The sequence below is a fragment of the Natrix helvetica genome (assembly GCF_964273705.1).
Source record: "Natrix helvetica genome assembly, chromosome: 2".
In the NCBI taxonomy this organism is placed as follows: Eukaryota; Metazoa; Chordata; class Lepidosauria; order Squamata; family Natricidae; genus Natrix; species Natrix helvetica.
Window position 1 is genome coordinate 268,133,691 of NC_138552.1, and position 17,144 is coordinate 268,150,834.

Below are 17,144 nucleotides of genomic sequence, written 5' to 3' on the forward strand. Positions count from 1 at the left end.
AAAGGAAAGTAGCCTTCTTAAATGCCAGCAACTAAATGTGGAGAACAGCAAACCCAAAGAGTACCACCATTTGTATAAACGACTGGTCAACAGTGGGCAGAGAAAGTTGCATTTTAGGTCCACAGCCAGCCAAAATATATAAACATGGATGGGAATCAAAGCACAGTGCACTTGTGCAATTTATTCTAAGCACACATTTTTCTTAGCACAGACTGCTAAGAACCCAAACTGCAGCTGCGTGGCAGGTGGCACAGGCGGCAGCAAGATTTCATCAGCGACTGCCAGAAGCTTCCACCGGAGCGCCTGTTCTTAACTATCTTCTGATTTGATTCATTTCAAGTTCTGTTAGTGTAGTGACAGGGTTATAATGTACTCAGTTCCTCCTTCGTGATAGTATTCCTTAAAGATCTTGTCTGTTCATGTTTCCCTCTCCTTCACCACCCCGAATTGATCTTGCCTGAAAGGACTGAGGAAATTTCAGAGAGGTTTCTTGCCCTCACCAGTGTTAAGGGTTTGGGTGGGTGTGCTCTGGAATAGGAAGGGGGTTTAAGATGGACATTGTTCAGGGCCTTATCTTGCGTTATTTTAAAATGGGCTTATGGTCCAGTGGAGAAAACTATGGGAAGATGAGCTTGATGTTGGCTTGGGATAGAATAGCAATAGCACTTAGACCTATATACAATAATAATACAATACAATACAATACAATAGTAGAGTTGGAAGGGACCTTGGAGGTTTTCTAGTCCAACCCCCTGCCTAGGCAGGAAACCTTATACCGTTTCATACAGATGGCTATCCAACATCTTCTTAAAGACTTCTTTCACAGCGCTTCATAGTGCTTTACAGCCCTCTCTAAGTGGTTTACAGAGTCAGCCTATTGCACCTAACAATCTGGGTCCTCATTTTACCCACCTCAGAAGGATGGAAGGCCGAGTCAACCTTGAACCTGGTGGGATTCGATATGCCAAACTGCAGGCAGCCGGTGATCAGCAGAAGTAGCCTGCAGTGCTGCACTCTAACCACTGCGCCACCACAGTGGCGCAGTGGTTAAGAACCCAAACTGCAGCTGTGTGGCAGGTAGCACAGACAGCACAGATTGTCTCTTGCCTAAGCAAGAAGAATTGCTTAGGCAAGAGAGAGGCGAAGGAAGTCATTTACAAGCCTAGAATGTTCTCCCTGCTTTCTCTGGGGGTGGGGCAGAGGGGCAACTTCCCTGAAAGATAGATAACAGAATCAAATACCAAGTTCTCCTTTACCTAAGTTGGCAACCAATTGCCAAGGAAGAGTACTAAATTGGTACAGAGAGAAGTTTTAAGCAGTGAATGCATTTTTCAGCAAGCTTGTCAATTTTAATTTGGTTTTTCAATGTGTACAAAATATAGATATGCGGTCGGCTGACAGAAAAGCTTCCTGTCTTGTTGAGAGGTGGAAGAAGCATCAGAAGACGAATCTTTGAAGTGCCTTTTGATTTCTGTTACATTTGCTATTATGGGCAGGCTACTTTAATGAATCAGCAGAGGAGTGTGGCACTCACACGAGGCCCGAAGTATTTCTTTTAAATCCTTTATGAAGCATGAAGAATAGGAAAACATTCTACTTTCCTATTAAATAGTCAAAACAATATGTCAACCTAGAATTAAAAGGGAGAGACCCCTGCATCCACTATTTTTTGCAAGATCAGAAAAGCAGCAGTTATCCATCCAGTAATATCAATAAGCGTGAAAGAAATCAAAACACATGGCTTGAAGTATAAATGTTAAATAGTATGGCTGTGCATTCTTTCAAAATTATTTGGAAGAAATGTTAGCTTTGAGAATTGCAATCCCAATGCACCTGGAAAATCTCAGGATGGGAAATGGATTTAGTTGGACCTTGAGGCAGATATGACCAAAAATGTGTCCTGAGGTAAATTTAATCCATCCTTCCTGTCCTAAAGACCAGTATACATATTCCTCTTTTTCATTAAAGGTATTTTATTTGGAATAATTTGACTTAATTTTAGACATACAAATCAAAGCAAATATTAACCTGATGGAAAGAGTTTCAAAAAAAAGAAATATATGAGCAATGCATCATTAGTCAAAATGTAGATGAAAAAGCTTAGGGGAGCTTCGTAAGTTTATCTATGACAAGAAAAAAAATGATGAGGATAATGATGATGAATTGGCCACGTGCTATAAACGTTTCCCACAAAATGAAAGAGAGGCATGGAAATATACTTGTATAAATACAGCCTGGATAAAAAAAAATCATGCTTAAAGCAGCAAGCAATTTTATCTAATACGGGTAAATCCTCAACTTACAACAGTTTGTTTGGTGACCTTTTGAAGTTACAACAGCACTGAAAAAAGTGACTTACAACAGTTTTCACACTTACGACCACTGCAGTATCCCCATGGTCACAAGATCAAAATTCAGACACTTGGCATTTGACTCATATTTATGACGGTTGCAGCATCCTGGAGTCACGTGATCCCCTTTTGCGACCTTCGGACAAGCTAAGCCAATGGGGAAGCCAGATTCACTTAACAACCATGTTACTAACTTAACAATCACAGTGATTTACTTAACAACTGTGTCAAAATAGGCTATAAAGTGGCAAAACCCGCTTAATAAATGTCTCACTTAGCAACAAACATTTTGGGCTCAACTGCAGTCGTAAATCAAGGATTGCCTGTATTGCCAGGGACGCTGGCAATTGCTGCTGAAATGTGAAGATCAAGTGGAATCTATAAAACATATCCTTGGCAATTTTTTCTACAAATTACACCATTTGACTAACCGTATTTTTCGGAGTATAAGACACACCTTTTTCCCTCAAAAAAGAGGGTGAAAATCTGGGTGTGTCTTATACACTGAATGCCGCATTTTTAGCCTACTGAAACCCTGCCGCAGAGTGCAAAAACTTTTTTTAAAAATTTACCTCTTCAAAATCATGATGCGTCTTATAAACCCTGAAAAATATGGTAATACTGGTAGGTTATATCCTACATCTTGATCTGCCTGATCATCCTGGTGGACTTGAATAATCTCAAAATAAGTACCATAAATGAAGTCTCTGGATTATTCTAAGTACACTCACTGAGGATTCAGAAAGTAACAAGTGGTTCCTGTGGATTTGCTCACCTTTCCATGTCATTTTAAATGGCTTTTATCCACAGAGTTTTTCACCCTATAAAAAGTACCATTTGGTTTTTGGTGTTTTTTCCCCTCTCCATACCATTATGAAGGCTGACTTTTGTGAAAAGGACAGTCTATTGTGGGTTTCCTTTAAGGCACAGGTAAGGTCTCAATGCAATGCTAGAGACCATGAGGTGTCTTAAGAAATTTCTTCAAAAAGATATGATTTTAAATTGGGGAAAGCACCCACATCTAGAAATATGTCCTGCCTTCTCCATAAAATTAATTCATTTGGCAAAAATGATAAGAATCTGTTTGAAAGACTGTAAATTCTACATAGACTGTAGAAAAATCTGATAATTCAGAGATGATAAAATGGGATGAAGAAAAATTGACATTATCATTACTCAATAGAAAAAAAGAATGGAAATAATTGTATATTTTCTTTCCTTTCTTTTTATCTTACTTTCTATCTCTTTTTTGCTTTGCATACTTGTGTGTGTGTGTGTGTTTGTGTGAGAGAGCAAGAGAGATTTTAATCAAGTCTGCAGCAAGAATGATTCCCAACTGAAGTAAAAGTGACAGTCTGTATCTTCTAAAGTACATCAAGCTTTCTAAAGACTGCTTGGAGGCTTCTCCACAATATCATCTTATGCATTTCATGCTGCTTTAAAATATGCTCTTAAACTCTCTTTAAGCGCTTCCTCTCCTTTGCCTCTTTGTAAGGAAAATGAGAATAATCAACAACAAAAAATAGCACTTCTTTGGTATCTCTGAAACAGTTTGAGGGTGAGTGAAAATGTGACCACGAGAAAGTGAGAGAAGTTGTTAAGGAGGGGAAGCACCCTGTTCTTATTTGCCTTTTGCTTTTTGAGTGTTCAAGTACCATATGAACTGCCATGAATAACGATTAAATGTCTCATCCTTCTTCCTTGATTGATCTCTTTAGTGGGCCATTAGAGAAGCCTTAGTTATCTCACTTATTGCAATGCAACAAAGGTTTGTTGCTTGGAAAAGATTGGCAATCAGATTTTTATTTTTTTTAAATCTTGTCTTTATTATTTTTATAAATAAACTCAAGGTAGCAAACATACCTAATATTCTTTCCTCCTCCTATTTGGGTTGGGCTGAGATAGTGACTGGCCCCAAGTCACTTAACCAGCTTTCATGACTAAGGCAGGACTACAATTCACTGTCTCCTGGTTTTTAGCCTGGTGCCTTAACGCAGAGGTGTCAAACTTGATTTCATTGAATGCCACATCAGGGTTTTGTTTGACCTTGGTGGACAAGAGTGGGCATGGCCAGCTCAATATTACTCATGTCAGGGGCGCCTGTGGTGGCCAGAGCACTCTGCCAGAGAAAACAAACTCCTGAGCTCCGTTTTCAGCTACAATGGCTTCCTGCAACCCTCTGCCAGTGAAAACGGCCCTCTCAAGCTCCATTTTAGGTTGCAATGGTTTCCTGCAACCCTCCACCCACAGCCCTCCCAAGCTCCATTTTTGCTGGCAGAGGCACCGTGGGCCGGTTCCTCGTTCTTTCCAGGGCAGCCCCACCGGCCAGATCTAAGAACCCTGCGGGCCAGATCAAGCGCCCGGGCCTTGAGTTTGATACTCCTGCCTTAACCACTAGACCAAACTGGATCTTTTAAAAATATCATCCTTCCCGCCCCAAAGTTAAAGTCCTAAAATATCCAGAAATTGGATAATAGAGAAAAGTATTATTGCTTCAGGCCTTCTCCTGGCTGTCTTATTCTTTGATAGATTTAAATTTATCCTGGACTTTCCGCCAAGTGTATTAACCCTTGGATTCAATTTATGAATAGGTGAACAGTACAATGCACGCATAATGGGGACTCCCTCTTTTCTCCTTCCTTCTGCAACCCTCTTTTCAATTTGACTCTGAAGACTTCGCCACCGTCTCCAGCAGACGGTGACTACTGTGTGTAAATTTATGATTGTATCAGCAGATTGATGTAACTTTCAGTTTAGTGCAAAGCTAGGAGTGAATATCAATCTTATTTCTGTGCAAAGTACAGGAATTCCCCAGAATTAGGAGGATATAGGAGAGTGATGGCTTTTTCTCATGTGCTGAAATTGTGCGTGCGTGCATGCCCACACCCACACTACAATGTCTCTGCCCACTGTGCATGTGCCCCCCCACATGTGCACGTATGTACAACCCCCCTCTGTGCGGCCTACTTGGCCTCCTGCACCATGGGGGCGGAGGAGCTTTCGCCATTCCCAGGCTCCGAGGCTTTCATCAAGCTTCTGGGAGGGAAAAAACAGCCTCCCCTGGGCTCCTGCATGCATGGCAGAGACCCCAAAATCAGCTGGCCGGTGGGGGGTGCACACACATGCACAGTGGAGCTGAGCTGGGCGATGGTTTGCGTGGCCGCAGAGAGGGCTCCATGTGCGACCTGTGGCACGTGTGCCATAGGTTCGCCATCATGGATATACGATATGGTCCCTAGATAGATTTGAACTATAGTACCTCTCTCTTTAGAAAATAAGTATGCACATCAGGAGTATGTTACATGTAGCCAAACAAGATATTACTAGAGATCAATTCCCATAAACCATTCCTACTGATTATGCTGTCCAGAAACAAAGCAGGTACAGCTGCTTATCCCCAATTTATATAGTTTGAAGAGCAATATTTGGGAGTGGTGTTTATCAGTAGCTGGAAACATACATTATTTCCTGATCACCGCTGGAATATCAGTTGAGACCATCCTAGAGAGGGAAAAAGCAATCTCACAACTTGCCCTATATATATCCTGCAGTTTTAAAGGACAGACTATTCACCATTCAAATGCCAACAGATGTTGTGGTGGGGTCAACATTTCCACATAGAGTAGACAATTGCATGGAAAGTAAATTAATAAAACTGTTGATTCCAGTTATCTGATCTATATTTCATAACATGTCATTTTCTCCTGGAAGGATGAACATATGAAGAAACAATTAGAAATCTCATCAAACCATAGATACTCTGTGTAAATATACGTGACTAGTTTTTTTCAATAGCAAAATGCTCCCTCTGTCACAGACAAAGACTTCTGATCTAGAAAGCTTTTTTTCTTTAGCAATTTTCAGATTCTCGGCTACCCAACACTTTCTCTCCCATTCACCGGCTAACAAAGGAGGGTACATACTTACACAGTTGCTAGTAGTTTATTACCTGAAATGACAGCTATCTTCCATGAGCCATGCTCTTCCTTGGCAATCCTCTCTGCCTCTTCCATGAGCAGCATCCCAAATCCCTAGAAAAAGAAATAGTACGGAGGCAGGGAAATGTAAGTTTCCAGAATACAGGGAGCTTATAATTTAGAAATTAGCTGGCAGAACATTTAGAACAGAGGTGTTAAACTCAAGGTCCGTGGACTGAATCTGGCCCGCCGGATGCTTAGATCTGGCCTGCAGGGTCACCTGGGAACCAGCGAAGGAGTGGCACGCAGTCCCTCTGCCAACAAAAACTGAGTTCGGGAGGGTTGAATGCAGCCCTCCCGGGCTCTGTTTTTGCTGGCAGAGGGCTGTAGGAGGCTGTCGCAGCTGAAAACGGAGCCCGGGAGGACCACATGGGGCCTTCCTAGGCTCCTTTTTCACTGGCAGAGGATGACGAGCTGGCAATGCCTACTCCGGCCTCGCCCACCGTGGCCGCGCCCACTTGGCCCTCTGAGGTCAAACACAATCCTGATGCGGCCCTTAATGAAAGCGGGACTTAGAAGGTAGTATGGTGAACTATGGAGAGGCAGACAGGATTGAGGAAAAGGAAAAAAATGATATAAAATAACTTAAACATTTCCTTGTTTTTAACAATTACACCAGCTCCTATGGGACAGCTGCATTAATCTGTTACAGAGGTGGGGGAGATCCAAACCACCAAAACAAAAACCAAAGGAGAACGTTGAGACATCCTTTATCAGTACAACACATGTGCCTCTGAATTGGTACATGGATGCCCACTATATTGGCTTGTAAGTTTATCTCTAGAGGTCCTACCAAGCATAACATGAATAATGGGAGCATGAGTGGAGAACATTGGCACCTATAGAACACGAGCAACTGAAATATATGGTACATTATTTAGCATTAGCAAATAATGCTGCCTACAGCACGGCTATGATTCAGGCTCATAATCTAGTCTATATTTTCTCTCTCTTTCTAAAATTATGATCCGAAAGCCTCATTTGAACAAAGCCATAATGGATGTCAGAAGATCAGGATCTATGGGCAGTATGGTGGGGAGAGATGCCCTGATTGGGACAGAAATGTCAAGTAATTTGAAAGTTAAAGCTTTTTCTGTACATGCTAAACCTGGCAAAGTGCCACATCAACCTTAGAAGCAACTTAATTAAATGCAAATTTGCACCAGGCAAATCTTAGTGAAAGTATATAAAAGGGGTAGTTTGTTAAGATATAGAGGTTGTTTTGGGACTGCATTTGAACTGTCTGAATTGGAGGTGGTATGTGAACAGAGGAGGAGGAGGAAGAAGAGGAGAAATAATAATGATAATGATATAACAATAATAGAATGCTGGCAGCAACCCATATCAGAGCCAATGAATGATATTTGTGATACATTTTAAAATGTTCAGTTGACTGAGCTTCATGTTTAATGAATAAAAGTTTATTATACTACTACTACTACTTATTTTTATTATTATTATGTGGTTAATCTTTGATGAGATTCACAGTCTTTGGGGCTGGTTGGTAGCCTAACAGCTCGAGTCCTAACCATGGACCTAGGAACTGTTAAGGTAACATCGGAGGATATAAGTTGTTCCAAGTAGGATGGTTTTTTGTAGAGTCAGAATGTTCAAGTCAGGTAAATTTAGAATTTTCAAATAGCGAGGTAGCCCTTTAGGTATTGCTCCAAGGGCTCCAATTACAATTGGGACAACACATGATTTCTTTTTCCACAGTCGCTCAACCTCAATTTGCAAGTCCTGGTATTTTGTGATTTTTTCTTGCTGTTTATCTTCAATTCATGCATCACAAGGTATTACAATGTCAATGAACCATACTTTTTTTCTTTTCAATTATTATGTCAGGTGTGTTGTAGGCCAAGTGCCTGTCAGTCTGGATTCTGAAGCCCCACAAGATTTTGCCTTTCTCATTCTCTAAAACTTTCTCAACCTGATTGTCCCAGTGGTTTTTGCTGTACTCAAATCCAAACGGCTATGCATGAAGCATGTAACAGTGATACCCCTTATCATCGGGGCACTTGGCACCATGTCCAAGAATTTTACAAGATACGTACATCAACAAACTACAGCTTCCTGCAATAACACCAGCGGAACTGCAAAGAACTGTGCTACTCGAAACATCTTATATGTTAAGAAGCTACTTGGTTGATACCTAGGACACTGGCAGCAAACCATATCAACCATTAGCACCAGTCACTGGTATTTGTAATGCATTTTTGAATGTTCAGTTGCCTGAGTTTCATATTTAATGAATAAAGTATACAATAATAGGCATTGACAAATTTGCTACCAGTCAATTGCAAAAGACAGGTTTACTTGGAACCGCTTCCATTCTATGATGATATCTGTAACTGTCAAACATCCAGATCTGCCTATCCCAGGTCCTTGGTAAGGACTTGATAGGTAAAACAAAAATGCCAAATCCAATCTGAACATCTGGCTGACTGTGCGATGACCAATACTAATAATAATTCAGGCAGAGGTAGAAGAAGAATCTGCAACTGACAACCCAACAGGAACAAGCACAATCAGAAAGAGGTTTGGTTGTGGGGACTGGCTGGTGAAAAGGCTGGATACTTGCATCCCCTTTCTGACCTTCACCACATCCCTGAATGTCCTCTGTGACCCCCACGACACCTCTCCTGCACCCCTGCGCACTCTGCTTGACTTGCATCATATCTCTGTGTGCCCTTCCCTATCCATGCCATCTCTCCTGCACAACCCCACCACCTGTCCTCACCTGTACGGCAGTCCCATGCACCTTTCTGACTGTAGTGCAGCACTTTGCACACACCATTCCCAACTTGTGCTGCACCCGCACCAGCGGTGGGATTCACTTACCTTCCCTACCGGTTCGCAAATATGAATGCACTCACTCGCATGCTCGCCTCACTTGCATGTGCACTTTGCATACACCATTCCCAACTTGTGCTGCACCCGCACCAGCGGTGGGATTCACTTACCTTCCCTACCGGTTCGCAAATGTGAATGCACTCACTCGCATGCTCGCCTCACTTGCATGTGCCTCGTCTTTGCATGCGCACTGTCTTCTGTGCATGCGCAGTGCTCATGCATTATGTTGGGGTGGGTGGGCAGAGCCTCCCGCAGCCGCCCCTACCAGTTTGCCCCAAAACGGATGAAGAACCTCACATGTCCTCCCTGACCCCTATGGTACCTCTTGCACACCCTTCCTAACCCATCCAGCATAACTCATAGAAACCTGCGTATCCCCTTCCACTCTTCCTGACCTGGGCTGCAGAGGTGAGCAAGACACACTGCGTGGGTCAGGAATGTGCAAAAGAGGTGCTGTGCAGATTGGGGAGGGTATGTGAGAGACACTGCATAGGTCAGTGAGGTTCCATAGGAATGTGGCATGGATTGCCATACCAGTGATTATTCAGTGAGTGACATGAGTTTTTAATACTAAATATTAATTTAGAGAAAAATAGTACATGTGTATTTTCTGTAGGTGTGTGAGTGACTAGAAAGTTTCTTTCCTTTTTACCAACCCTTGACAGGCACAGACACCCACTAGCAATGTTAAGGCCACCCTAGCGAAGTTCATGACATATGGAAGAGTATAACTTGAAATTTAAGAACAGTAAATAGTGAAGTATGTGACAATAAATGAAATGAAGAAATAAAAATAGACTAAATGCTTGATTTCACAGACTAATTGGAAATTTGTTAAAGCCTAATGTCCATTAGTGAAATTTTATGCATGAATAAAATGTACATAGAGTCTATAAACTGTACAATATGTCCATAAAACTTAGATAATGTATGTGCATTGTCCAGATTGATTGCAAACAATAAATTTTCTCTGTTGTTTTGCATGAAGTATAACCTTAGATTTTGCCTGTTACATTCAAAATCAGCTGAATCAAAGATCATAAGCTGAAGGTTGACTATGGATATGTTATGTGTTTGTGGAACTAAGAGAAAGGGAAAAGATATAATAGACTTGCATGAAAGTGGTCCAATCTTGTGAAGTCAAATGTATGCCTAAGGAAATGAATGAAGTAAATAAAACATATGAATTGGTTTTATCCATGTCTTTGTGGCTGTGATTCAAAGTAGGACTTCATAGTTTGATGAAAACATGTTTTGGTGAATAATAGGATAATTGAAGAACCAAGGATGACTTTGGAGGAAAAAACTAAACAACATTGTAAATGAATGCAATCCTAAGGTAAGCATTATTCTGTTAGATCAGGGGTGTCAAACTTGATTTCATTGAGGGCCACATCAGGTTTTGTTTGACCTCGGGGGGCTGTGGTGGGCATGGCCAGCTCAACATCACTTGTGTCGGGGGCACCTGTGGAGGCCTGGGTGCGCCACCAGCAAAAATGGGCTCCTGGACTCCCTTTTTGCCTGCCACGGCCTCATGCAACCATTTGCCAATGAAAATGGAACTCGGAGCTCCGTTTTCACTGGCAGAAGCATTGAAGGCCGGTCCTTTGCTGTTTCCAGGGTGGCCCTGCGGGCCAAATCCAAGTGGCCCATGGGTCAATTCCAGCCTCTGGGTCTTGAGTTTGACACCCCTGTATTAGATGAAATAAATGGATGGGTGCAAACAATCTAAGAATAAATTGAGCCATCTTGAGATACAAGAATAGATGCGAATGGTGATGGTTTGGTGATTGCTTAGAGAAAGATATTATTTCAAATATGTCATTTACACATGACTTTAATCATTTCTGCAAATGGAAAATAAATAAATAGAAAAGATTATTGATATGCTTGCTTATAATGAAAGGCAAAACATCTGTGAAAGCTACATTGGTAATGAGATATTCTGGGTATGGGATAGACCTTTTTTTTGGGTAAAGTCAAAATGACTCTGGGAAAATGGACGTGGAAGGAAAAGAAAGATGTGAAAACACGAATGAAAGTAGAATGCATGCAGAAAAAGAAAATATTAATCATATAAAAAGTATTAGACTATATATATTTCAATTTCCTGACAAAATGTAGAAAGAGGGTGTGGTAGCTGCTTGGAACAGAGTAAAAGGAATTATTTTATAGAATGTCACATGGGTATCTGGAGAAATATGAACAAAGATCTCTGCTGGCGTGCAAAAATAAAAAAGGGTTCTGGAAACGCAATTACTGTAAGGGAATATTAATGCAAAAAAAATGAGAATGAAAGATATTGCATGTCAATAGAGGATAAAATATAGTTTCAAGGAATATAGTGAAAGAACAAGAAACAAGATTAAGAAGCAGAGAAAAGGCAGAGTGGTTTTAATGGAAATAATAATTTAGGTAAAGGAGGCTAAACAATGAGCCTCCAGCATAGTGAAAGGAATTAAAAATAATAGAAATCAAATGATGTGGAAGGAAGATGAAATAAGAGAATAATGATGGAATGTTTTAGGGATCTATATGGAAATAAAATAAATATGTTGAAATATAGAGCTAAATTGAATATTGTGTTAGTGTTCAAGAAATAGGGGTGAAGAATAAATTTTTAATCAGAAAAGAGCTAGAAGGGACCTTAGCGGTCTTCTAGTCCAGCCCCTTGCTCAAGCAGGAGACCCTATTCCAACGATGGCGAACCTTTTTTGGCTCACTTGCCACAAGTAGGGGGAGCGCGGGGGGGTCGTGTGCGGGTGTGCCGCACCCATAATGCAACGCGTGATCCCCCAGTGCGCATGCGCGCACAACGCATCCCCCCCCATTTTTACATGCTTTTTTCGCCCTCCCCAGGCTCCAGAGGCTTTATAGGAGCCTGGGGAGGGCGAAAAGAGCCTCCCCCGCCCACCCCGAACATTTCAGACAAGAGACTGTCCAGTCTCTTCTTAAAAACCTCCAGTGATGAAGCACCCATCTTCGGAAGGCAACTTGTTCCACTGCTTTATTGTCCTCGCTGTTAGAAAGTTTTTCCTTAATTCCAGGTTGTTTCCCTCCTTGATTAGTTTCCATCTATTGTTTCTTGTCCTGCCCTCTGAGACTGGACTAAATTGACCCCCTCCTCTTTGTGGCAGCCTCTCAAAAACTGGACTATTGCTATCATGTCCTCACTAGACTAGCCAACCCCAAATCCAGCAACTGTTCATCATATGTTTTAGTCTCCATGCCCTTAATCATCTTAGTTGCTCTTCTCTGCACTTTTTCCAAAGTTGTCTCAACAACTTTTTTGTAATGTGGTGACCAAAACTAGATGTAGTATTCCATGTGTGGCCTTACTAAGGCTTTATACAGCGGTACTCACACTTTGTGTGATTTTGATTCTATGCCTCTGTTTATACAACTAAGCATTATATTAGCTTTTTTGGCTGCTACCGCACAGTATTGGTTCATATTCAAGTGATTGTCCACTAAGAGTCCAAGGTTCCTCTCATAGATACTGTTTTTGAGCCAAGTTTCACATAATCTGTACTTCTACCTTTGGTTTTTCCTGCCCAGGTGTAAAACCTTGCTTTTCTCCACATTAAATTTCATGTTGCTGGATAGGGCCCATTGCTTAAGTCTGTCAAGATCTTTTTGGATCCTGATCTTATCTTCTGGGATGTTGGCTATTCCTGCCAGCTTAGTGTCATCTGCAAATTTGATGAGTTCCCCTTTTACTCCCTCATCTAAACCATTTATGAAGATAAAGGCAATGAAAATACTTAAGAATAGTAAGCCTGCAAGTGTAGATGGGACAATTAGAAAAATATTAAAATATGGATATGGTTTGGTCACGGAGTGGCTGTGCAACTTATTTAATATAAGCTATGGCGGTGCATTGATGCAGGCTAATTCTGTTGAATGCCAGGAGTTTGATTCTGACTGGCTCAACGTTGACTCAGCCTTCTATCCTTCAAAAGTTGGTAAAATGAGGACCCAGACTGTTGGGGGCAATATGCCAACATTTGAAAACCACTCACAGAGTACTATAAAATACTATGAATTGCTATATGTCTAAACGCTATAGCTATATGATTGTGAAGATTACAACTATGTATGGCAACTGGAAGAATACCTTGACTCTAAAGATCACAGCATTCATTGCAAAACTATAGAGACACGACTTGCTATGTTTTCCGGGAAAATGTTTGAGAAAAATCTATCTGACAATGAGCAAAATTTGGGAAACACAGTGAGGTTTTATGCTGTGTGGAGTATGAAGTGACCAGATGTTGGCACTTTAGTAACTCACTGAGAAGGTATGAATGGGAGAAAGTTGCTGCATTGTAGATAAAGTTGTTTACCCCAAAACTGAATAGTATATACCCGTGATGGCGAACCTATGGCACGCGGAGCCATTTGTCAGGGCACGCGAGGCTCTGCCCTGTCAGCTGGCCAGTGCGCATGCGCGCGCTGGCCAGCTGAGTTCACCTTTCTAAAAGCCATTTTTCCCCTTCCCCAGGCTCCAGAGGCTTTATAGGAGCCTGGGGAGGGCGAAAAGAGCCTCCCCCGCCCCCCGGAGGCTTCAGGGACTGTCCCTGAAGCCTTCGGAATGCTTAAAACCACCCTCCGAGCAAACCGGAAGTGACTTCCGGGTTGCTCGGAGCGTCATTTTAAGCATTCCGAAGGAAGCGGGCGGCGGTGGGGGCTGCAGAGGCGGCGGCCCCGGAGAGGCAGAAGGAGATTCCCCGGCCGGCGCGGAGCAAGCGCGGAAAGGCGATGCGCCGCCGCCTCCCAACCGCAACAGGCACAGCTGCTCCAGAGGCGGTGGCGGATGTGGAGGAGGTAAGCGCGGGGGGGGCGGGGCGGGGGAGGCAGGCAGGGCGGGAGGCGCCACGCGATGCCCGGCAAACTTTTCCTGGCTGGGAGCCGCCTGGGCGAGAGGCGACTGGGGGGGGGGAGGACAGGCACTCAGGAGCGCCTCCACACCTTACGCTGCTCTTCCACGTGGGCTCCAGCCGCCTCCCCGGCATGCAAGGTCGGGCCGGGTCTCAGGGGGCGGGGGAGGCAACTTTGCTGGGGATGGGACAAACTTTCCGCCTGCCCCGCAAGCGCATCTCCCGGGCCTTGGAGGCGGGGGTCACGGGGGTCCAGGGCCCCGTGGGGAAAGGCAGGAGCTGCGGGAGGGGCGCGTGGGGCTGTCCTGCCTCCCGGACGGGGGCCGCCCGCTGGCTCCGCTAAATGGGGAGGGGGTGGCTGCATCCCTGGGCGTTGCCTCCATGAGCTCCCCGCCTTTCAGCAACCGGCAGTGGGGAGGGGGTGGCGGCGGGGCAGGTGCCGCTGGGGAGATGGGGAGACCCGTCATGCGGAGGGGGGCTGGGGAGATGGGGAGACCCGTCATGCGGAGGGGGGCTCAGGCGGGGAGGTCCGGAGCGGAGAAAGGCAGGAGCTGCGGGAGGGGCGCGTGGGGCTGTCCTCCTGCCTCCCGGACTGGGGCCGCCCGCTGGCTCCGCTAAATGGGGAGGGGGTGGCTGCGTCCCCGGGCTTCCCTTCTTTGCCCGCTTGGGCTGCGCTGGCCAAGAAGCCCCCTTTGCCACCCTTCCTCCGGGAGGCCGGGAGCCTGAAGCTCTGGGGCTCCGTCGCCCGGGGGTGGGGAGGCTGCAACGCCGTAGGACAGGGGGGCTGCTTCCCGGGTGTTGCCTCCATGAGCTCCCCGCCTTTCAGCAACCGGCAGTGGGGAGGGGGTGGCGGCGGGGTAGGTGCCGCTGGGGAGATGGGGAGACCCGTCATGCGGAGGGGGGCTCGGGCGGGGAGGTCCGGAGCGGAGAAGCGCCGCAGCCGGTTATGTAACCGCTGGATGCTGGGCCTCCCCCCGCCGCCTTTCTCCCTCCGTCCCCAACTTCTGCCGACTCCCCGCGTCCTTCCCTTGCTGGGCTCAGAGTGGCCGAAAACTACTGCGTGTGTTGACTGCATAGCCGCCCCCCCCCTTCGCCCCCCCAACTGCCTGGCGGGCACCGGTGTCCAAGGGGGCTGGGCTGGCAGGCGGCGGCGCCCAGTTGCAGGAGCGCCTCTCGCAGCAGCGCTGGGCTCCCTCGCTCAGACCCAGCCAAGGTTACATAAACTCTGCCGGGTGGGCGATTGGCGGCGGCGGCGGCAGCGATGGAGGCGCGCAGAGGCTGGGTGGAGCGGTGCAAGGGATGGAGGCGGCTGCGCGCCACGCTGGCGAGTGCGCAGAGGCTGGGCGGAGCGGTACAAGGACGCCGGGCCCGAGGTGCCGCGCGGCGGAGGCGATCCGAGCACGGGCGATCGAGACGCATGTCTCGTGCCTGTTCAGGCACCGTCCCGAGGCTTCCCTGAAGCCTTCAGAGCTCTTAAAACAACCATACGAGCAACCCGGAAGTCACTCCCGGTTTGCTCGGAGGGTGGTTTTAAGCGCTCCGAAGGCTTCAGGGAAGCCTCTGGACAGTCCCTGAAGCCTCCGGAGGGCCTCCGGGGGGTCGGGGGAGGCTCTTTTCGCCCTCCCCAGGCTCCTATAAAGCCTCTGGAGCCTGGGGAGGGCGAAAAAAGCATGCAAAAATGGGTGCGTTGTGCGCGCATGCGCACTGGGGCGCGCGTTGCATTATGGGTGCGGCACGCCCGCACATGACCCCCCCGCGCTCCCCCCACTTATGGCACGCGAGCCAAAAAAGGTTCGCCATCGCTGGTATATACGTACAGAGTTAGTTTTGCCTAGATTAGACTAGAAGCTTGTAATTACTTAAATTTCAGGACACAACTATGAAACTGCCCAATGTGCAAACATGCTATATAGAATAAACTACTGAAATCTTATTATCGATTAGACATACCTAGACACTTTTGCCCACAATACTACAAAATGCACCGCCAGATTCCTAGGATAGAGCAGTAACTATTTAACTAATACAAGAAGCAGAAGAAGAAAACAGTTTCCCCAGGCTGGGAACCACTACCTTTGTCTACTGAAGACGCCTCTGGGGATATGTAAATGTAGATTCTATGCCTAACTAAAATTTTCATTTGACTGAAGTAGTTACTTGGATGAGTAACGAAACATCTCAATGTAATAAACTTTGGTCCACTTGCCATGATTTAACCTTCTTACAAATCCTCTGGGGATATTGTAACATCACTTGAAAGAGCAGGAGGCTGAGTTTTTTGTGGCCTTTGGGCAGCTGTTTCAGGTTTTTTATTTTAAGTAAGAACAGGACACTTCTGAGAAGCAAACCAATTCCATCTTTGGATATTTTACCACTTAACTTTGACAGTATGATCTCCTGTGCGTGTGTTGTGAAGAAGAGATTCACAGCAATTTACATTGGACATTTCTCAAACTGCCGTATCCAGCCGGTGAACTTGGGGGGGGGGGGGGGGGGAAATCCTGATCAGCAAGTCCAGGCTGGTACGCTAGAATAACCCACTGCAGGAGAGATTTAGAAAACAAAAAGACAGAACATCACTTGTCCCATCTAGCTCTCAACTAAAACCAATTCAAACATATGAGATCCAACTCAGCTTGGAGCTAAAGCCTTTCCATCCATAGATCTTAATGATTGGCCTGTACTTTCTTACAGACAATTGTCCAATGTCAAATGATAACACACTAGCAATGCAGACCATCTCATAAAGATGCAGAAGAAACAAACGGTGTTAAGAATAGCCATTTTCAACTAATGGCACCCTCTGTGTATGCTGATACCATTGTTACAGGATCCTGTAATGTCAATCTACACAACTGGGGCTTCATTTGTTTAATTCATAATATTACCTATGATTCAATTGTCAGTCACTTTGTATAGGACAAGCAAGCCAAGCTCCACTCAAAACAATTAATGCACACAAAATTGGCATTTCCCAATCAGCAATATTAACACAAGCACTATTTCATTTTCCCATAGTGTTGTTGTGTTATTCCGTGCTATCTAGCCGACCACAACTCGCTTCAGCTCAGGAAGACTTTGAA

The 17,144-nt window shown here is 44.9% G+C and overlaps 1 protein-coding gene across 1 annotated transcript in view; it reads right to left on the reverse strand.

Moving 5' to 3' along the window:
* The window catches only part of ELP3 (elongator acetyltransferase complex subunit 3), a 109,803-nt gene that overhangs the window by 12,440 nt on the left and 80,219 nt on the right, over window positions 1-17,144 (reverse strand). Inside the window, exon 14 of the mRNA XM_081944312.1 lies at window positions 6,301-6,382. Coding sequence (XP_081800438.1) covers window positions 6,301-6,382 — 82 coding nt within the window. The remainder of the gene's footprint in view (window positions 1-6,300; window positions 6,383-17,144) is intronic.